The following is a 23,769-nucleotide window of genomic DNA, read 5'->3' on the forward strand; positions in this document are numbered from 1 at the left end:
TCTTCTTCATATTATTTCTTCATATATCTGTTTATCTATTCATCCACCCTTCCTTTTGTCTATCAGGCTATCCATCCATCTTAATTTAGTATTTTTCCACATTCATGACTACAGTATTTGTTTTTTTATTGAATTTCTATCCGCTTTTCTTCCAAAGAATGGGACTTAAGGCATGAAATAGAAAAGAAGACAAATTTCTGCCCCATGGAGCCTACACATTAAAATTCAAAATGGGAAAACAACCAAGTAAATGGGAGTACGAAGGAAGGATTAAATAGGGAAAGAATTTGCTGTTGTTTCAGTTACATGTCCTTCAGTTTGATCACACATTTCCATTGCCGACATTGAAGTTTACTCTAAAGTAAGTCTCTTTGTTTTTAGTAAAGGTTATTCCTATTTAAGTTTGGGTAGAGGGTTTGCAGCAACATCAAAAAAGAAGTGGTAGATTGCTGATAGATTTACAACATGATTTAATACATTGGTTGCAGCAGGCCTGCATGTAAATGCTAGTAGGCAAGTCTATGAAAGCTTATGCTACAACTTCCTTTGCACAGTTAGTCTCAAAGGTGCTACAAGATCCCTTTGCATGCTAGTTTCCAAGTGTGAATTACCTATCTGGGATTGTGATGGTATCACCCAGTAATATTTTTATGTTGTGAAGAACTTTGCTTCAGAATGAGATCGCTCTCTGGAAAGAGCAGGAGTTGACATCTGTGACAGAAACCATGAATTGGATCAGTTTTCACCTCCTTCTCAGTCCAGTCTTTTAATTTGTGCTGGGAATAAAACTCCCACATTGTACCAATGTAAGGCACTTTCTCATTGCAAAAGGCCAGAAATAATATCTACCATTTCCAGGTTTTCACCTCCTGCTAAGCTGGTGGGATTCTGTAGGTCACTGACAGCTCACTCCACTGGGAAGAAAACCAGGCCAGGGTCCTGTGTGTGCGCGCGCATGTGGGTTCATTCATGAATACACATACACACACACATGTCCTGAACTTCATAAATAACCTCTTTCCATTTTCCCATAACTGAAGCAGAGGAAAGGCCATGAAAGAAAATGGTCTGGCTGCCAATTTAACTTGCTGGGCAGTTGCTCAGCCATAAGCTACTTTTCCAAGCTGTGTAATGGTAGAAAGTTACCTGTCACTCTCTTCCATGGCTGAAGCAGCCTTTGAATTGTGAGGAGTTGTCCATTCATGCTGTTGTTGCAATGGGAGGCTTCTTAGTGCTCCATCTTGTTTTCAGCCTAGCATTATCTGATGGGACATGACACAACTCTCTTTGCTTTTAGTATTGTTACTCCATTCATTTATCATTTATTTGTACTGTAATCAATGAAACTAGCTTGTATTACCAGTGGCTACATTTTACTTCAGTGTACCCTTGAATGATGGAAGCAATACATAGAAGAGCTATATGAAAGAGATGAAAAAAAAATGAATGCCACATGGAATGAAGAATCATACAAAGATGAACCCCAAATTCTGGAAAGAGACATGGATCTGCAATAAGACAAATTGGGAAGAACAAATCACCAGGAACAGATGACATTCCAACTGAATTGCTACAACCCACACTGACATAATCAAATCTAGTGTTAACTAAAATGAACCAACAAACATGAAAAATAAAATGCTTGCCAACTGTCTGGAAATGATCAATATACAGCCCAATCAAAAAAAAAGGAGACACAAAAGATTGCAGCAACTATAGGACCATTGCATTAATTTCTCACGCAAGCAAAACCATGTTCAAAATTCTGCACATAGACGCCAAGCATATATGGAGAGAGAAGTCCCAGTAGTCCAAGCAGGATTCAGAAAAGAAAGAGGCACTAGAGACTACATTGTAAACATGATTGTTAATGGAGCACACCAAGGAATTACAAAAGAAAATAAGCATGTGCTTTATAAACTATAGAAAATACTTTGACTGCATAGACGTTGAAAAGCTATGGAATGCTCCTAAAGATATGGAAGTGCCACTACATTTAATAGTCCTATGGAACATCTGTACTTAGGACAAGAGACTACTCTTAGAATAGATGATGGAGAAACAGAATGATTCAAAATTGTCAAAGGGGTCAGACAAGGCTGCATTTTATATCCCTACTTGTTCACCTTGTATGTAGAAAATTTCATAGGAAGAGCAGGTTTAGAGTCAGAGGAAGGAGGAGCGAAGATAGGAGGAAGGAACATCAACAATCTAAGATATGTAGATGGCACCATACTACTAGCAGAAAACATAATTGACTTGGAACAATTACCGAGGGAGGTCAAAGAAGAACATGCAAGGGCAAGCTTACTGATGAACATAAAGAAAACAAAAATATTGACTTGGGAAGGTTATACACACATTCAACCTAAAAAAAACAACAGATCAAGCCTGAACTCTCCCTAGAAACCAAGATGATCAAACTGAGGCTCTCATACTTTGGCCAGATCATGAGAACGCATGACTCATTAGAAAAGACAATAATGCTAGAGAAGGTAGAAGGCAGCAGAAAAGGGAGAAGACTGCATGCTAGATGGCTAGACTCAATCGGGGAGAACACAGGCCTGGGTCTGCAGGACCTGAGCAGAGCAGTGTAGCATTGGGAGTCTTGGAGATGTCTCATCCACAGGGTCACCATGAGGTGGGGTCAACTCCACTTCAGTTATCAACAAACCTCAACCTATTTTGGTTAGAATGTGAGTGGATCAGGCCCTCTACATAAATACAATGGCTGGCATCATCTTCCACATGGTCTCCTTTTATCACCTGATGCCACTGCTGAGGTTAGAAAGAGGCAACCAGACATGCTATCAATGTTGGTCTCAGAGCAATGTCCATCCTCACCAGTGGTACTGGGCAACTTGCAGTGACCATGGGTGAAAAGCCACCCACCATCAGCAGCAAAAGGAAGCCCCAATCTGGATGCATCCATCATGAAGGTGGTTCACACCCTATTCAGGGTTTGGCCCTGGGTCATGTAAACAGGATGCCATGAGCCCAGGGGGAATTTGGGATCAATCACCCTTGTGGACAAACCCGTATTCTCAGCCTATACTTCCCCAAGTAATGGGGATGTGCATAACATCAGAACAGATGACCAGCCAAAAACAAAATCCAATTAACTGGTAAAGATGAAATGAAAGGAGCAAAACCATCTCCCTTTATGATGTCTGCCCACCTCAAAGGCTGCAGAGGCAAGTAAGAACCTTGCCTGAAATCTCATTGCCTGTGAAACCACTCCTTCCTGACTTTGTGCCAGATGCCCAGAGGCACTTCATAAAAGCCAAGCATGATTCAGTCAGAAATGATAGGTGCAAGGTAAGAGATAGAAAAAGAGAGGAAAAGAACAAAAGCAAAGCAAAAGCTATTATGTGGGCTGTTTGAAATCCACTCAGATGGCTATTTGGCACTGGGCACAAATGCTGTATGTCAAAGAATGATGCTTTTCAGAGCAGTTGTGCAATGAAGCATTGTCATAATTAGAACTATGCTCAGGGTGTAATATTTGAAAGGTTTCAATCTCAGCAGGAGGGTGGGAGTTGCACTGTGCTAGTCCAGCCACGCTTGGTGTTTTGCAGGAACATGTCAAAATGGTTGACCTACATAACACAAACAGGGGATTATTATCATGTTTGTTTTCTTATGGTAAAAGTTTGGACAGTGTGTATGTAGTAAAACAGAAATGGTGGCAACAATTGCACTAATCAGCCTTGAAGGCCCTGAGCTTCCTCTGTGACACTGGACTTGATTCAGAAACATACTGACTCAAGTTTTACTACTCTGTTGTTAACTGTTTATTACAGCATAACACGAACCGGTGGGTTCAAATTACAAGAAAAAAGACTCCACCTGTATATTAGGGAAAACTTCATGATAGTAAGAGCTATTTGACTGAGGAATAGACTGCCTCGAAGATGGTGGACTCTGCATCTTTGGAGGTCTTTAAATACATGTTGTATGGCCATCTCTCAAGAGTGCTTCATCTGTCTGTTCCTGCATTGCAAGGGTGGATAGATTGCTCTATGGTGCAGCTCCTGCCTTTCCTCCAAAGAACTCAAGGCAAATACTGTATGTCCACAGTTCTTCTCCATCCCCTAGGTAATCTGCACAACAGCCTTGTTCGGTAGGCCATGGTAAGCAATTGGTGACTGACCAAGGATCCCCAGGGAAATTCATGGCTGAGTGGATATATGGAGGCATCAATACCTGTCATAACTGAATTGCTATATACCTGAATGGCCTGCCAGGTTCAGCACGATGCCTGCCTTTGCCTTGGCCATCAGCAGCTCTCTAGAACTGCTGCTAGTACCAGAGCTTGAAGTCTACTTTTGTAAATTACAACTCTCAGACTGCCAAAGATGCTGGCCATGCTGGCTGGGGACAATTAAGGACCAAAATCTACAAAAACAACTTTCCAGCCTCTCATTGTCCCCCACTGTCACCAGGCTCCTGCAAGTGACACTTCAAGTCCTGGCAGCATGGTATCTGGTAGTCATCCTTCCCGCTGATAGGATAGCTTGGCACTTCTAAGACAGGATCTGGATGACCACTGTGTTATATTTCTTATGGTGTAGTATGACCTCAGGGATTGGATTTTGGAAATGTAGCATGATGATGTCAACTGGAGCCAAGTGCAAGTAACAGAGAGAGGTAAATTAGTAGGGAAGGATTACCGTGTACCATTAATAAGGTACCAAAAATATTGTTCAATTGCATTAGGAAAAGTTAACGATTATCTTTATGTTTAATTGTCACTGCATTAAAACTCTTGCCACAATTAAACTGGAAAATGTCTAATGTCAACCCCTTCAGCTTGTCCCTGATTTGAGTTTGAGAGGAAAAGGAAACAGCTGCATGATTTTTTTGAAATTCCTTTGCATACTAAGAGAAAGAAAGAAGTTGGTAGCATAAGCTTTTGTAGACTTAAATCTCCTTCCTCAGATGCATGGAATGAATTGTTTAGAACAGACCTTTATAAGCAGGCTGTGTGTGTGAATAGCAATAGAAATGAAAAACATGTGGGTATGCTGATGAGGTGACGAGTTCAGTTCATTGTTGGACAGAAGACAGGAGGAAGGAAGAGTTTGGGAAGTTTCTTTTAAGCAGAATGAAAACAATGACACATTGAAATAATTCATAACTGTAGCTCTGGTAACTATACTTCTCTGACTGACTCAACCATCAATTTTACATGAAGCATATGAGCCTATAGGAAGGTGAAGCAAAATGCCATCTATGGCCTTTATATTACAAAAATAATAATTGATTGGGTTTTTTAAAAATGTTGCACAGCTTTTTTAGTCACAAAGAAGATTGTAAAGTGACTGATCTAGCCAATTACGTGATTATTGCATTCCTAGTGCTATTACTGTTTGTATCTTGTTTATGTGCTTAGTTTGGTTTAGCTGTTAGGGGGAATTCATAATTAAATTGAGTTCAACTCAAGAGAATATAGAATTGAATTCATATTTAATCACAGTACACCCATTGAAATCAGTGGGTGTTAATTTTATCAAGTCCAACTTTCTCATTTGTTTTTTTAAAAGAGCATCTGCTAAACATATGACTGAATTCCTATTCCATAAACCAGTTTTAATTTTCTCATGTGAGTGCATTTGGGGAGAAAGGACTGCTTCAGAATCCTTGCCTCCTTCTCTTTCAGCTGTACTCTGCATCTGCTCAGAAGTACATTTTTTCACTGAACATTTTCTAACTGAAATCTGATATTAAAAGTTGGTGTCAAGACAGGTCCTGACTCAGGCTGCATCTGTGCCTCAGACATAATACAGTTCAATATCACTTTAACTGCCATGGCTCATCCTAAGGAATTCTGGGATTTAGAGTTTTGTGAGATATTTAGCTTTCATTGTCAGAGAGCTCTGGTGACACAATAAACTACAAATCCCAGGATTCCATATCATTGAGCCATGGCAGTTAAAGTGGCATCAAACAGCATTATTTCTGCAGTGCAGATATAGCCAGCTTGATGTATTGGTTTGAGTGCAGGACTATGACTCAAGCCCAGGGCTTGAATCTCGTCTGGGCCATGAAATCCACTGGGTGATCTTGGGTAAGTCATACACTCTCATCCTCAGAGGAAGGCAGTGACAAACCCCCTCTGAATTTTTTCCCCAACCCCCCCCCCCCCCCCATGACAGGTTTGCCTTTGGGTTGCCATAAGTCAGGAACATCTTGAAGGCACACAACAACAAACAACAACTGGAACATTGATCCTTGAGGCTTTATTTCAGCAGAACCTGGGAAAGTTTCTGTTCTGTTTTTCCTAGATTGCAACTCTTATAATCCCCAAAACAGCATACCACTAAAGACTGAAATCTAAAAACATAACTTTCTCTGGCTTTGTATTTGAGCCATAGGAAATTGCCACATCTTGGGCAAAAGAATGACAAAGGACTGCATGACCATGTCCTTGGATTTTCACTACATCAAGTCCTCCTTGCTTGAAGTGGCCCCCTGTGTTTATAAAGACACCAAGCCAGGCCTTTGGAGAGCAAAGTTTAACTCCAGTCTGGCATGCAGCCGACAGGCCGCCGCCTCACTGGGCTTTGCAGGCGACCTGCTTTCCATTATTGGGGAATGTACGCTCTCTCTTCCACATATGGCAGACAGATTGCACCTCGGGGCATAGGGTGGTGAGCAAGCAGTGGTGCTCCAGCTTCTGATGCATAGACTCTACATCCTTTTCCCGCCTTTTCCTTTTCTTTTCAACAAAAAAGTACAGAAAGTAATGAGGGGGGTATCAAGGAGTGAATCCTTTCTTTTTCCTTGCTAACACCTCATAGGATCATGAGGTTCTACACATGATGATCCCTGGGTTTATTAGCATTTATTTTTAAGGATTTTGTCTTAACTCCATTGAGAGAAACACCCTCGACTTCCTTTGAGATGCTGTGATGCTCCACACCTTCACAGCCTCATACATTTTAAGCAAACATCATCAACTGGGGGATTATTAAACACTGCTTCATGATAATTAAACCTTGTCTCAACATCATAGCTTGGCAGTGTTAGTTTTGGTGGGACTCAGTTTCCTAGAATTCCCCAGTGGCCATTCTGGCTAGAGGATTCTGGGAACTGGAGTCCCCCAGGAACTGTCAATCTCCATTCAATACATAACGTTTGGTTGCTTTTTGCAGAGAGCTTGCTTTAGAGAAGCCAAATAAAGGAGTTGTGATTAATGCTGAGGTTGCCGGGGTCAAGATCCAATAAGTGCACTGGTTGAGTATTAGGTCTACTCCAATATACTTACACTTTGGGGATGTATGTGCAGAAGCTCTTCCCTTTTCTTCAGTTCCTTTGCAGATTACCAACAACAACTGGGGTGCTTGAGTGTATAGCTCCATTCTGGCTGGCTGTGTCTGTCTGTCTGTCTGCATGCACATGCATGTGTAAGAAATGCGAGGAAATGAAGTGGGAGGTATTCTCATAGGAAAAGATGTTTACAAGTGTGGTGTACAGCCTTGAATTTATTGTTGATGAATGGATATGACATTAACAAAATGCATAGTTTTGGTACACGATCTAGAATCAGCTAGACAAACAGCTCTCAGCAGCACTAGTCAAGAAATTTTGTGCCTTTGTCTTTCCCTCCCTGATGTATTTTTGAAGGTAAGACCAAAGACAAAAGATGGGGTGAAAAAACATGGGTTACAAATGGAAGACCTCGTCGTTTAGGGAATCCTGCTTCCTAAAATTCCATGTTTGAGGCAGTGACTGCTCAGGAAAGGTCTTGTTGAGAAGTATTACACTGTTATTATTGTATGCCTTCAGGTCGTTCCTGATTTATGGCGGCCCTAAACCAAACCTATCATGGGTTTTTCTGGGGCTGAGAGTGTGTGACTCGCTCAAGGTCACCCAGTGGGTTTCCATGGCTGAGTGGGGATTCAAACCTTAATCTCCAGATCCATAGTCCAACAGTCAAACCACTACATCACACTGGTTCTCACGCCATGCTAGCATTAAATATCAATATACCAAATACATAGACCCAAATTTAACATTTCAGCAGTGAGCCTGAAATGTAAAAGAACTATCCATGGTGCTGAACTCTCTCCCCAAGTTCAGCACCTCAGGTAACTCCCATACAGTTGGGATTAAAACCACCTTTACCAACATGAGAGCCAGATTTTGCCCCTGCTTTTAACCCTGGGTTACCACTTCAATCTGCCTAAAAGTCAAAGAGAAAGATGGTGTGAGAGTAGGAAAGAAACCAACAAGGCCTTGAGGATTTTAGTGGATTATTTTCTTTCATTAAAGGTGCCTCCAAATAGAGGGCTGAAACTTAATACTCACAATCAAAAGACATGGTGCCACTCTTCCACTTTCTCACTTTAACAAAAATTTTGTGCTATAAAAATAATGAGGAAAGAAGTGGTAGGGGAACATGAGAGGACTTCAGACTGAAGACATGATTTATGGATTCTTTGTATAATTCTATGAATGAAACATTGTGATTACACAATTAAAAAAAAACCCATACTCTCAAAACTGTCCTGATATGGTGGGGATAGTCCCGAATAATCCTTGGTCAACCCCATTTGTCCTGTATTACTTTCATTGCTGCAAACTGAGTTTTAAAAATCAGTTTTCAATCAACTCACAGAAGGAGAGGAGAGGAAGCTGGCTCAAGCAAAAGCAAACTGCTGTAGCCACTGTTACATAACTTGTGCATTTTCCTCATAGAATTATAGAGTTGAATGTGGCCTTATGGGCCTTGGAGTCCAAACCCCTGCTAAGTGCAGAATCTTGAGCTAAAACATCCCCAGCAGCAACTTTCTGAAGATGTCCAGAGAAGGAAAATCCACCACCTCTCTGGGCAATTGCTTCCTTTGTTGAACCACTCATATTGTTAAGACATTCCTTCTAATATTCAAGTGAAATCTAGCCTCCTGTAACTTAAAACCATTAGATCTGGTCCTACCCTCTCAGGCAGCAGAAAACAAATCTCCCCTCTTCTCTGTGATATCCCTTAAGGTATTTAAAGAGTGCAGTCATGTCACCATTCAGTCTTCTCTTCAACAAGTGGAACAAGCCCAGCACCTTCAAATTTCTCCTCATATGTTTTGTTCCCTGTACCTCTGTCATCCTTGTTGCCCTTCTCTGAACCCAATCCAACTTGTCCATATACTTCTTAAAATGTGTTGCCCAAAACTGAATGCAGTACTCCAGGTGAAGCCTGACCAGCACAGAATATAGAGGGACTATTACTTCCCTCAATGTGCCTGTGGAAGGTAGGTTAGATTAGAGGGCATAATTTAAGTGGTACAAGCACCTTTGTCTTCCAAAACAGTGACACCGCCGAGGGGCTCAAGAGGAATGGCTGGGGGCTGCCATGGCCAGAGTGACCAGATGTTAGACAAGGCATCAGAAAATGTAAGGCATGCAAGAAAAATGTAGGGCTTTACAAAAATATAAGCTAAAAACAAATATAAATGTAAGTTCATGCTTCTTAGTCATGCTCAAAATGGAGGAAATTTTGAAATTTCTTCTGGATAGGAGGCTGAAATGTAGGACATGTCCTGGAAAAGGAGGACATCTGATCACTCTGACCATGGCCCTACTACAACATCTGCTGCCAGAGGTAATTGAATCACTTTGTTTAATGGTAAGGCCAGCCCACATTGGTATGATTCAAACGATAAATCAGTGTTGTACAATAGTGACAGGGTGGTCACTGTATTGTCAGGGATCATAACAGTACAAAAAGTGTAGGCAAGTGACTGAACCCAAGTTTCTTGAGCCCCTGCACCTATTTACCTCCTCAGCTTGTATTGGCTGCAAATGGATGTGTAGTTCAAAGGAGTTCATGAGAGTATGGAGCAAGAATTACTTTCAGGAATAAAAAGTTGCTGGGTGGTGAGAGTGACTTAGTATAGTTTCCCCCAGCCCCTTGGCCTCCAGATGTGTTGGACTGCAACTTCTACTCCAACCTAAGACCATGCTGCCTGTGGATGATGGGGACTGTAGTCCATTACTACAGAAGGGTGCAGGGTTGGGCTGAGCTGGCATGGATTTTCAGATGGAAACTGGCATCCCTCCTGCCCATTCAGATCAGGAGTGCATTCCAGATTCTGACCCTGTGACTGCCTTCCCTTCAGGCCAGTTTATACTATGTCAGTTTTTAAAAGTGCATTTATCATAACATGTGGTTTGGCAAATGATGAGAGGCTGCATACATAACCGAATGCTGTTTTGAAATTTCTTAGAGTATAAACATGGGATTCTGCTTTTGCCCCCAGTGTGCTGAATACTGTATAGGCAAGAGTTTCTATCCATAGTAATTCATAGTTCATTCTTCTCCCCTCCTCCTCCTCCCTCCTTTCTCTCTTCTCAAAGAAGTTGAGAATGATATCTCTAGATCACCACCAATTGCAACCTGACAAGATTGTTATGAGATTAACATATGTTAACATATGAGTTTATGTTACTCTCATAACAACCCTGCAAGGTGGCTTGCAACTGCCTCACTGTCCCCCATAAAAGCTTCACAACTGATTGTGGGTCCTAATATCAACACTTATCACCATACCACAGAAACTTGTAAAATGGATCAAAAGTTCAGATGAGCATGTTCTGCCCATGGAGACCACAGGGTGGATGTGTGGCCTCAACATTGGGAGGCAGGCAGGTTGTTCTCAGTTTTGCTTCATTGCAGGTACTTGCAGAGGGAGGGCAAATTATTGGTACCATCCATTAATGTTGTTGTTGTGTTCCTTCAGGTTGTTTCCAATTTATGACAACCCTAAGGTGAACCTATCACAGGGGTTTCTTGGCAAGTTTCTTCAGAGGGGGGTTGGCATTGCCATCCCCTGAGGCTGACAGAGTGTGACTTGCCAAAGGTCACCAAGCAGGTTTCCATGTCTGAGCCAGGATTTGAACCCTGGTCTCCAGAGTCATAGTCCAATGCTCAAACCACTATACCACACTGGATATCAACTGACCAGTTCTTAAATATGGAGAGTCTTAAAAGTACTATGTGTACTTAGAAGTCCCCTGCTCTTATCCAGTGTAGCTTACTCCCAACTAAGTGCTTAGGATAGATTTCTAGTTTTGTGCCTTCAAGCTGTTTCTGACATATGGCGACCCTAAGGTTAAACTATCACAGGTTTTTCTGAGGCTGAGAGAGTGTGACTTACCCAAGATCATCCAATGGGTATTCATGGCCAAGCAGAGAAATGAACCATGATTTCCAGAACCATAGTCCAATGCTTAAAACACTACATCACACTGGATCTCCAGGATAGATTGAAGGCAGCCTTTATTATTCATGTGAGGGGGTCAGTGATAATAGCTGTCTTAATATTTTTGAGTGCCTGATCAGTTAGTATACTTCTGATGGATAATTCCTGAGGAACCCCCACTATGTATGAGTCTTGGTGATCCCATTTTGCCATATCATTTCAGACAAGACTCACCCATCCTTAATCTTAGCAGGGGCTTGAATGCCCTTGCCCTTTGTTCTGAGATCCATGTTTGCTCACCATGACTGACTTCAAGACCATGGGAAATAACAGAGAAGAGAATGCCTCTGAGGCTGTGGAGAGTGTATTTGCTTGCCACCTGACTGTAACCCTCACAAGTCCTTCCCCACATCTGGAATTATGACAGACTTTCAGTTTCAGATCTGCTTATAAAATGTTGAGTCAAGACAATAACAATGAATTAAACAACCTTGGCTATCTCTCAGCATGTAAACAAGACACAAGGCATAACTGTTTTAAAATCAGTAACATCTGGCATAGTCTTTACTCTTCCTCCTCCTCTCACTGCCAGCCAGTGGCCACTGTTTATATTGCCTTCCTGTGGGAGCTTTGGGGTTTAGGAGGAAATGGGTTAAAATAAGTAGTTGCTAAACATAATTCAGGCTGTTGTCAGAAGGTTAGTGTCTACCCCATTCCCCAAAGCAATGTATGTGTATGGATGTGAATATCTGGGTAGTGTCTGGGTAGTAGAAGGGTTGACAATTCCCCAGAATTATGTACATGCATGTTTATGTGTATGTTCACACATGCAGTGGGACTTATATGTTTTAATATTAGGGTTCAGGGCTGAAACATTGAAGCTGTTTGAGAGGTAAAAGCTGCTTGTTACCTTATCAGCGCATCAATTCCCCTATGGAAATAGACTGACATATATGTATGATGGGAACACCTACATTTGGTTCAAGGCCACAGTGAAGTTGGGAAAGTGAGAGATAATGGTGGACCTCTCTAGCACAATAATCAAATTGGAAAGGCAGAAGCTGAATAAGATTCACGCACACATATACACATGCACAGACTTAGCCTCCTTTGTAAAACATATGAAGTAGCTTTACTTAAAGTGCTTGGCCATGAGCATGGCGTCTTATGGAGGTTACAGAGGGAAGAAGAAAAATGCCTGCAAGTTAGCAGGATGCAGGAAGAGAGAAGAGATGGGGGAGAGAATACTAACAAACTATAAAATTTTGCTGTGCCTAACCTTCTAGAGTGTAACATTTGCTATGCCTAATTGCAAACTAGCAATTAGCGATTGTGGACATCCAAAGGTTGCTGTCCTGTTTTATCCTTGGGAGGCCAGTTAAAGCCTCAGTCTAAAGTCTCAGTGTTTTAAGCACTGAGAGAGAAAGGGCCAAAACAGACCAGCCCAAAGAAGCGGCATGACACTGCCCCCAAAAGAGCCAGGTGGGCACTGTGGCAACTGCATGGTGGCCCCACTCTGTCTTTTTTCCGGCACATGCTATATATAAATTCTTTTAAAATAATGGAAACAAGCCTTTTAAATGACTGTATTTTAGATGGAGCTTAATGGAAGTGACTGGAATTTTTTTAATGATTCTTTGAAACATAGGATATAGCAGTATAGTCCTAGAGTGCTGTAGTACTACTTTAAAGAAAGAGTGTTAGGGCATTACAGGGTGGAAAGCACAGCATACCATATATATATATATATATATATATATATATATATATATATATAAATAAAATCATCCAACCCTTTCCAGACACAACCATTAGCCATATTACTAAAATGGTGCTGACTGGAAAAAGTGTGGGTTTTTTTGTAAAAAGTATTTAAAACATACCTATTTTTTATAGCATTGTTATGAGTACGGTACTGTAGAACTCGGCATTTAAGTGGCATTCCAGTTTTTCAATGTGCTTTTTAAAAATAGCCTCTAAGTGTTTTCAGGCTACTTAAAAGAGAGACAATAAACAACTAATGGCTGATTCAGAATGGCACCTATTGCATAAGGTACAATGAAGGTCACCCTAGCTGTGGTAGGTTCAGCTGCTCAATAAATCACTGTCCACATAAGAGCTACAAGTACAAGTGTGGACAGAATGGACTCAGATGCACATATGATCATTTGGAAAATTCTATTGCAATTGCAAAATAGTTGGAAGAGCAATGGTTTATGAGCATGAAGTGATATCTGTCTAAATGCACCCCAGCTTCAATTTGGCCTCTGAAGCTAAGCAGAGTGGAACCTGACAAGCAAGTGGGGCAGGGGGAAATACCACCCACTCTGTACACATTACAGTGAATACAGTGAAGGGTGAGAAGAAGAGAAGACGACAGATGCAACCAATAAAAGAAAGGAAACTACAAATGGGATGCCCCCTGGAAGTGATCCCCATTCGGCAAGCACCCCTATGCCAGCCTTGGGAAATCATATGCCAGTTCATTATTCTGCACAAATGTATTTCAGTGTGTATATTTCTGCATAAAAATAAACATCTGTTGTCTGAACTGGAGATTTGGAACAGAGCTATGTACATTACAGATGTTTACCTTAACCTGCTTCATTTGTCTATTTTGATTGCAATGTAAACCTCGAAGGGCTTCAGAATTTGGGGAGGATTTGAGGAGGGGGGCATTCCTGAAGGAAGAAAGAGGTGGGGGTGAAATATTTTAGTCATTTGGAAAGCAATAGATATGGTCAAAGAAAGCCAGACTAGAACTTGTGGAAACTGAACTGAACTGAAACTGAGAGGGGTGGGCCAATCCCATCAGGCCTCCCCCAAAGGAACTGCGCCCTTCCCAGAAGGCATCTGGCTCCATCCTCCACTCCCTTCCCCTTTTGTATCATGTCTTCTTAGATTGTAAGCCTGAGGGCAGGGAACCGTCTAATTAAAAGATTGTATGTACAGTGCTGTGTAAATTTACAGCGCTATATAAATAAAGTTTAATAATAATAATAATAATAATTGTGCCCCTCCCTCACCCAACTGCTTAAATAGATACGAGATGCGATGGGGCACAGGTATGCATATTTATTCACATCCGAACAGTACACAGTTACAGTTGTCCACGCAGCCACTACAGAATCATCTACCATCACACAAGTGCATCCATCACCCCCAACCCACCCACCGCTGCTGTCCTGCAATGTCCCCCTTGACTCCAAGTCATCCATCCATGCAAATTGAAACTCTAGGGGAAGAAGTCTTTGGACAATCCCAGCGAAACCTACTGACTGATCCAGTGCTTCTGTTACAGAAATATTTATTGGCAGTAAGAGTGTTCTAATAAATTTACATTTGTATTACAGGCAAACCATGGGTCAGGATAACAACATTATTAACAACAACAATAAAAAAAAATCCCCTATGTGTTTGATAAACAAATGAAATATATAAAAGGCAACAGAGATTTTAAAAGATACTCACTTTGGCTATTTTATTTTTCTCTTTCCAAAGAATTCCTTCCTTCCTCCCTCACTTTCATAACTGAAATTCTGGGTAAGATTCAGGAATAGGTCAAAAAAGGTTTTATGAGAAACTGTTTCCAAATATTTATTCTTTCTTTCATGCAAATACCATTTTAAAACAAGCATGGCTCTGATATAGTACACTGTCCTTATTAAATTAACCTACTGAATGTAACAATCCATTTTACAGCTATGTTTTGATCTGCATCCCTCCTGCTTCCATCTCTTCTTGTCTCTCATCTCTCCTCAAGGTGGCTGCCAGCTAAAGAACTGGCCATCTTTGTACTTCTCAGATGGAAAAAGCATTTGTTTTGAATTCTGAAGTAGGGATGTAAATATTTGTAAATTTCATTCTGACATGCATTTTGAACCATTTCCCTATTTTTCTGCCTGCTCCTTGAAAGTTGTATTTATCAAAGCCTTCTGACACTTAAATTAAAAAATCTTGCATCACAAATGTAGTTATAAATGCATAACCGTGTGACCTGACTCCTACATATTGTCTCTTGACCTGCATCTCACTGGCAGGAGGGGTCTGAAAATATCATCCTGCAGCACTCTGTTCAATAGCAGAACACATCTCCATTGCTTGGTGTGGCTGCTGGTTGTTAAGGTAGCGTTGAGGGGGGGGGCACAATCATAAGCATGAATACTGAAAAGTTATGAATGTGTAAGTCTAGCTTGCACATGTGTAACTGTTCACCAAGATGCCAGCCAGCATTTTCTGTCTAGCAAACCAATTTTTCTTTGTTCACCCACAAAAAAAAAACATGTGGGTTTTCCTAAACAGAATAGTCTCAAACAACAAAGACTCTTGTTGCAGGGAATTCACATTGCAGTACCCTTAGAATTCAGAAATCCCATTTTAATCTGTTGATAGAATTTTTTAGGCTATTTTTCCATCCCAGGTCTGAAGTTACAATATGGACTACCAAGTACTTCCATTGGCACTGTGTCTTTGTTGATCATGTATGGCTGGGAGCCTTGTTATTAAAATGGCCAACAGCACTGATTGATCTATCTGCATTGCTTCAGTTGATAGGAACCCAGTTGCAATGTACCACAGTGATATTGTGCAAAGTGTTTATGACTGATGAATACTTTTACATTTCTCTTATCTATTTATTTGCTTCTCCCTACACAAAGCCATGCATCAGGGCTGTAGATGTTAAAAGAGACACAGAACATGCGGGTCCAGATTAAGACATTTTGAGGCCATACATTGTGTCACGTTTAAGAGCATACCCTTCAACATTTCACAGATGCAAACTAGGGTACATGTGGCTAAGCAACATCAAGAGTGTCATGGGCGGGATACATACCGCCATTTAGTACGTATAGAATACGTACTAGGGTTAGGAAGGGGCAGTGCTTCCGCACCCCCCTAACCCTAGTACGTATTCTATACGTACAAGATGGCGGCGCCCCTTCCACATGGGCGCCGCCATCTTTGCGTATCGGACGCTGAGCGTCCGTACGCGTCGCGCCGCTTGTGACGTAGCGAGCGCGCCCCTGGCGTCTCGCTACGTCGCAAACGCGACGGTAAAAGAAGCTCCATTTTGGAGCTTCTTTTTCGGTCCGCGCGGGAGTCGGGCCGTCTGAAGGCTCCGGCTCCCCCGCGGACCTACTGGCGGCGGCGGCAGACCGCCGCAAAGCGGCGGTATGTACCCCGCCATTAAGATGACAAAATATATCAGTGAGGGAATGTACACAGGCTAGGAGAAACTGCAGCAGTTTGCTTTTGTCTGAGCCTCCTGAAAAGGAGATTCTTCCCCCTGCTCTCCAACCCCAAGTTAACTGAGTTCAAACTATTTTTGGACTTAGAACTCAGTTTGCAGCAACTGATGTAAACTGAAGACTAAGGTGGAAAGTGGGGTGAAGAGAGAGAAACTGGGACATTTTTTAAAAACACATTTAAAAAGTGGTACAACAGAGAATTAATCAGGACTATCCCAGCCAAATCAGGTCATTTGGTATGTAAGCATTACCCAAAATGTTTGTTATTCTAACAATTATGTAAACATTCTAATTTGCATTTGTTTTCTTTTTAAAATGTATTCAGAGGCCCCGCATCATAATCCGTGAATATAACCTCTACATTAGTTAGCCTAAATCTGGCATTGGGAGCACTTCCTACCTCTTTGGTTGGCTTTCCTTGCATTATCTCCCAGCATGTGGGAAGATGCCATTATGGAGTGTGTTCCCTTGGGCCCCCATCAGCCAATGATGTCAGGCATAAGAAGGGAGGCTGACAGCATGATGGCATTAGCACAAGCGACTTAAACTCAGTGGCATGGCACATGCCTAACACTCAAAAGGCCCCTGGTTCACTCCCAGTAACTTTGCCAAGTCCATGTTCAGAGGCAGCATGCCACAAAATACCAGTTGCTGGGAAACAGTAATGGGAGAGGATGGGTTGCCCTCATGCCCTTCTTATGATCTTCTGGTTGAGTCATTTTAAGACAAGCTCCATGCGCTCTGAGATGGTCAACTGTTTTTTCTGTTGAACACAGGCTACTGAAAGACCTCCAGTGAAGGTGTGTCTAAATTCTTGCCTTAGCCTCCTGACTGCAGTCTCCTAGGACATAAATCTTGGTCCATTTGCTTCCTCAGAACAGAGGCTGAGGAAGTACAAGGTAAAAAAAGAACTGGCCTGAGAGAACCTAATGGACCCATCTACCATTTATTGTAATAATGTACGTTTGCCCATGATAGTGTGGATTTTGTCAGCCCAAAACTGCAACACCCACCCATAAGAGGGAGGGCTCAGCACACTATAGTAACTGAGATTTTCAGGAGTATAAGTCTTAATAAAAAAAATAAGGGGTGGAGGAATCGCCATAAACCAAAATAGGAACACCTCAGTAGCACAGAAAGTTGACAAAGTAATAGTCCAGGCGCTCAGGAGGAACGGCTGGGCAGCTGCCTCTGCTCTACCCCACTATCAGCCACCAGAGGCAGTTGACTCGTTCTGATCAAGTGTATGGCTGTCCCTGAGCTGTGTCATTCAAATTGCAAAAAAAAAAGTACTACACAAGAGTGGCAGGGATGGGTGTGTGTCTTGTCAGGAATCATAATGTAGACAAGTGTCTGCACCCAAGTTGCTTGGGCCCCTGCACTTATTCACCTCTTCAGTGTGTGCTGGGTGCAGGTGGATGTGTGGCTCGAAGCAGATGACAAACTAAAGAGACCAATGGTCCATAAGAGGAACGAAATGGGCCAGTTACAGCAAGGAAAAGGAGGATGGGAGAAAGGACAGATATATATTAAAAAAAACAACAAGCAGCATCAGCACATTGTCTGGACAAATCATTGACTGGTTCACTCTTTCAACGTATTCCCCAGGAATGGAAGTAAGAACTGCCCATTAGATATCACTGTAGAAATCAAAACTGTTAACAACAGCTGCTGGAACTAAGCACAAGTGTGTCCCCACAAATTCCAAAAGGGGTGGACAGATGGAGAAAAGGTCAGGAATGACTGCAGCCCTGCAGCAAGTGAAACTGCAGTTTATGGCAAGGACCCACTTGTCTCTGCCTATATATCTGTTATACATTTAAATAGCCTTGTAAATAATGTTATTTTCCATCTACTAAGAACTGTGAAAGTGTGATGGAAAGAGTAATGTTGCCACAATGAAAGGATGGTTATGTCCTGCATCACTGGATGTGTTTAACAACAGTCTGAACATTTGGTTCAATTAATTCCAGTAGACTTCATTCCATAAGATGACCTTTCAGATTCATTTCCATTACAGTGTCGAGTTATATCCATCACCAATGATGATGGTACACAATTTCTGTAAAAAACAAAACAAAAAACAATCCAAACCCAAGCATCTTGCTGTTGTCGCGTAGTTAAATGTGATCTAACCTTGATGACAATGAACTCCCTTATCTTCCAGAGGTAGTAAACAGAGTATTACAACTGCACCTGTTCTGTGGTCATTTATTACTACAGGTATTCATCAGAGGCACTGGTTGTGGCTGTTCTCCCTTAAGGTAGGACTGGTGCCAAAGTTTGCTACAATCAGAGTATGTGTTGAATGCGCTGTTCTTCTGGTCGTAGTGGAACAAGTCCGTAAATGAAATCAAGACTTACTGGAATTGCTTGGCTAATCCAAAGGTTCTCTAGGCATCTGTACACATATATTAAAGTTTTGCTCCTTCCCATGGTCAATGAGATCACTGACAATATAGCATGCCAGGATTCTGCAGATGTGCGCTGAGGCCTAGCGTGGTCCCAGACATCCCCTAAGCTCATATACACACCTGCAGAGGTTGCCAGGGTGTCATTCACTCACTGTCGTAATCAAGCATGTAGCCTGCTGGAGTCCTTTTACACACATAGGTTCACCCAGGAGTTGCAGCTGGCCTGGCATTTCATTGCATTCCAGAATGTGAGCCAGATGCTTCCCTGGAATCAGGGAACAGGGGCGCAGAAGTATTTCTACAGAATTTTTCTGTACCTTGAAGGGGTTAATATCAAAGATGACATGAGCTTATGGCACTAGTCTCTTACTACCAACAATCAAAGTCTCTCCAATGTAGCATGGTTGTTATATTATCCACAGAAGAGAAAATTACCTTTTAAGAAGCAATGGATTTCCATTAGTTCTTGGGGTGTCTGGAAAGTAATCTGTTGTTTTTTTTACTTATCGTTATGACATTTAGGAGAGGGAATAACCTGTCACATTACACCTTGTTGCTTGGTAGTTTTCTATTATTTCCATTGCGTTTTTAAAGGGAGGGGGGACCTTTAAGGTGGCTAAAACAGTGGTATAAAATGTGGAGAATTCTCGTCAAAATGCCTCCAAAATGTAACTTCTGAAGTAATTAGAAACCATTACTCATTATACTCGTTATGTCGCTTTTGAAATATGATTTTGCTCTTACTGCTCTAAAAGTAACTAGCTATCTTATATGCAACTTGTTACTTTCAGGCTTTGGTTATTAATGTTTATTACTACAGTTTCATAATTCTCTGCCAAAGAGAACTGGTGCATCAGAAAAATACAAATCCTAGGATTCTGTAGGATGGAGCCATGACAGTTAAAATGGTGTCAAACTGCATTCTTTCTACAGTGTAGGTGCAGCTTGTATTATACCTAAAGAGGCAAGAGTTGCTCAAGCATCCTTCATGTTATAATCTAGTCCACAAAAGTGAAAACCACAAATGCACTCCCTTTTCTCCACTGTGTTGTGATTATCACTTTGGAAATGACATTAAATTTTGTCTAACATAAACTTTCAAGGCAAATTTGGAAGTTCTCGTTAAGGCAAAACATCCCATCCAACACCATAGATCCCGACTGTATCTGCACTGCAGAAATAATGCAGTTTGACACCGCTTTAACTGTCATAGCTCAATGGCAGTGGCATTACTAGGAGATGTGGTGGGGTGGACCACAGTGGATGACACCTCAGAAGAGGAGTGACACCCAATTGGGCCATCCGTCCACCGGGGGAAGGGGAGAGCACATCTGGTCCTGATTCCCCATGGCAGCAGTGGTTTCCTCACAAGGAGGCCACTGCCGCCATGAGGAGGAGGAAGGGATGAGTGCGACCTTTTAGCCACGTCTCCGGTAACCATGCTCCCACACCAGGTGACACTGGGGGTGCAGGATGTCACTGCTCAATGCTATGGGATTCTGGGAATTGTAAGTTTTGTGAGATATTTAGCCTTCTCTGTCAGAGAGCTCTGGTAACACAGCAAACTACAAATGATTCCATAGCATTAAGCCCTGGAATCTGCATTATTTTTACAGTGCAGATTCAGCCCCTGTGCATCTAACTGCTACTGCTGCAATCCCTGTTGCAGCTTGTTGCAAACAACATCCACCTCCCTTTTCCCACTTCTGTACTGCAGCAGGATGAGAGACAGTCCCCACTGCTCAGTCTCTTCACTCTCTAGGTCCATTAAATAGCTGCAGCAGCAGTCCTACGAGGACTGATAGTTGCAAGGGAGAAAGGAATGGATTTGTACACATAGAGTAGTTGTACTCTGCACACGCCACCTTGAAACTTGGTCAATGCGTCTTGATCAGAGTACTCACATTTCTTAGGGCATATCCACATTGCAGAAATAGAGCAGTTTGACATCACTTTAACTGTCATAGCTCCATCCTGTGGAATCCCAGGATCTGTAGTCTAGTGAAGCACCAGAGCTTTATCAGGCTAAATACCTCAACCAAACTACAAATCCCAAGATTCCACAGAAAGGAGCCATGATGGTTAAAGTGGTGTCAAACTGACTTATTTCAGCAGTGTGGCAACAGCCTAAGACAGCTGACACACATCCCTGATCAGATGTAAGTGATCTCTTTGGGTGGGATAGGAAATTAAAATCACATTCAGTCCAGAGCCTAGAAAAATTGACTTATTGGATAACAATAAACTGGTTGAGGGATTCTGGAAAATGTACTCCACAAAGAGGTAACTGTTCTGAGCTCTGATTTTGTTCTAGCATTCTCCTGGATTTACTTCCAACATTTCCATAAGCCACCATAATTTTGTACATATGTATGTTAGGGAAGACTTCTTTGCCTAGTTCTAATTCAGACAAACAACTGAAGCAGTAAAATAATATCCATTGGTGGCCCAGTTAGCTGGTCAAATTGCTGACCCAGTTAACTGGTCAACAAGTTCTTCATCAGGTTTATACAACTGTTCAGAGCAAGAATAAAACAAAACAAAAGGAAAAACAGATGTTATCAGTTCACTTTTGTTGGCCCAAGGATTTCTAATTATTCCTCTTAAGTTATGGACACCCTTTCCCTCTGTTATTCTCTCAGTCTTTTTTAATACCTATGAAAATGGGAAATTCTGGTAAACCCTAGAAATGGTGCAATACAAGATGCAAGAATAAATCTCAACTCATCTCTGAGGATCTGTTCATTAAGTCTGTAGAGAAGCAAGAAATCTTCTCTTGCTACCTTAATCCTAAGGCTGCCTAGGGGTTATTTTGCTCTCCCCCTTTTAATATAACAGAGATAATGGCTTTGATAACCCACAGTGTTTGGTTTATAACTTGTAAGAGTACAACTTCTAAACTCTCACCAACACAACATCTGGACTAACATTGGAGCTGGTATTTGGCTTGATTTATAGCATCACAGTGATTATTAATAATTCACACCCATTAACGAACACCATTTGCACTGTTTGTTGGTTGCTTGGCTGGGTTAGACCAGTTCCACTCTCCAGTATGGCTTATAACCCTTTATATCAGTGCTGTCCAGTTTATGACTCTGCTAACTTTGATCAAACCCAGGAAGAAAGCTACAGTTCGAGGATCACTACTGCTTACTTGAACTACAGGAATGTATCTGAGCGGGGGAAAAAAGGTCAGGGATAAAGGGCAGTCTTGATGCCATCACTCTAATGCACAGATAGAGCTGTGAATTAGTTTGTTTTGGTACCATCCATAAACTTCAAGATTTGAACTTCACAATGCCACTTTGACAGCTGTGACAGCCAGAAATCATGTCCTTTGCTTCCTCTGTCTATCCCTCTCCCTCCTATCCAGAGATGCTCCAGGAACCTCTTTCAAAACAAGTATCCATGGTGTCCTCCTCACGCCATATATCCCATTGCTGCAAGCCCAGTATTTCATTAGCTTCTTTGCTTTCCTCATATCCATCACCAGCCATGCAACATATTCAGCCAGGCCTCCTTTTGTTTTTCAGCTTAAGGGACGCTGGTGCCCAAAAGAGAACAGCCGGTAAATATGGAAAGAGAATTCACCTGAAGGGGAAAGGAGAGGCACACAGGACAAATGTTGCAGAAAAGAGGCACCCTGAAAGAGGGAGGCCAAACTATACTGGCATTGACCAGACACAGTTCTTCAGCCTTGACCTTCATCAGAAGCAAGAAAATATCGTCAGTCCACGAAAGTGAAACACTCCAAAACCCAAATATCTGCTCTGGTTACTTTCCTCTACCTCCTTTCAGTATATAACAGTTCTGCTACTGGCAAGAGGTATTGGGTGAAAATACAGGAGAGAAGAAAAATAAAACCAAGTCAGTGCCTACTGGAGTGCTCCAGTGTCCCCCAAAATGGTAGACCGGGTAGGAACAAGCTCTGCTTTTTAAAACTTTCCTTCACATGTTTTCTCCCAAGAGGCACCAGTGAGGAAAGAGCAGGGTGTGGGGCATAACTGCCCAGAGCACCCCTGCCCCTTCTCCCCACTTCACACTGGTGAGCTAGCGGTAGATTCGCTGTAAAGGTTTTCCACAATGTCTCCCCTCTGGATTTTACGTAAGGCAGAATAAAGGGCATCCATTGTGGCACTGTCCTTGCTGGACCAATCTGAGAGCAGGGCCCGGACAGGGTATTCCTCCTGAGTGAAGGAGTCTATGTGGTCCTCCTTGTAGCCCAGTTCACCGGCCAAGTGACGCCATGTCTCCTCCGTGGAGCCATTCAGTAGCTTTTCTACCTCCTCCCGCTTGTTGGCAGGCAGATTCGTATAAAGGTTCCCATCTCCTTTAAGGCCTGTATTGGGGACAAGAGGTAGGGTGGGGAAAAGAATGGGATGGTTTTAAAGAGGGCCTCAGTAGTTGCTCCAAGGCTGTAGAACTCCCTCCCAAGAGAAGCTGTCTAGCCCCCTCCCTGCTCTCCTTCCATTGGCAGACAAATATATTTTTAAACAAAATAAATGGGCTTTTGGAAACTGATGGATTGTCAAAGAAGCAGCTTGGTGCTGTACTTTTCATACTACTGTACATTTAATGACTTTTAATTCTAAAGTGTTTTAAATATTGGTTAGTATTCAATATTGGAATTACAGATTCATAAACTAGAGTTACAGTTCCATAACTGTTCCATACTCAGTAAACCTAAATAGTTAAGATAGTGGCACTATTGCTACAATTGTAAATGTACACCAAGCCCATGCTAACAGCCAGCAGCCACATCACACAAACAAAGTCTGTGCAGCTGCTAAATGGGTGCAACAAGGATAACGCTTCCAGTCCCCTGCCACCAATGAGCAAGTCTGTGACAGTGAGAAGCAGGAGCCCTGTTGCAATTCCTCTTTCCAGCCTTACTTGCTGGCA

General features: G+C 42.0%; 1 protein-coding gene across 1 annotated transcript in view; it reads right to left on the reverse strand.

Annotated features, from left to right (window-relative positions):
- Nucleotides 1-16,392: 16,392 nt before the first annotated feature.
- Nucleotides 16,393-23,769, reverse strand: part of NGFR (nerve growth factor receptor) — a 62,109-nt gene continuing 54,732 nt past the window's right edge. Inside the window, exon 7 of the mRNA XM_089531689.1 lies at nt 16,393-23,206. Coding sequence (XP_089387815.1) covers nt 22,905-23,206 — 302 coding nt within the window. The 3' untranslated portion in view covers nt 16,393-22,904. The remainder of the gene's footprint in view (nt 23,207-23,769) is intronic.

The sequence above is a fragment of the Sceloporus occidentalis genome, unplaced genomic scaffold (assembly GCF_023333645.1).
Source record: "Sceloporus occidentalis isolate IW3139 unplaced genomic scaffold, rSceOcc1.0.p SCAF_7, whole genome shotgun sequence".
Classification (NCBI taxonomy): Eukaryota; Metazoa; Chordata; class Lepidosauria; order Squamata; family Phrynosomatidae; genus Sceloporus; species Sceloporus occidentalis.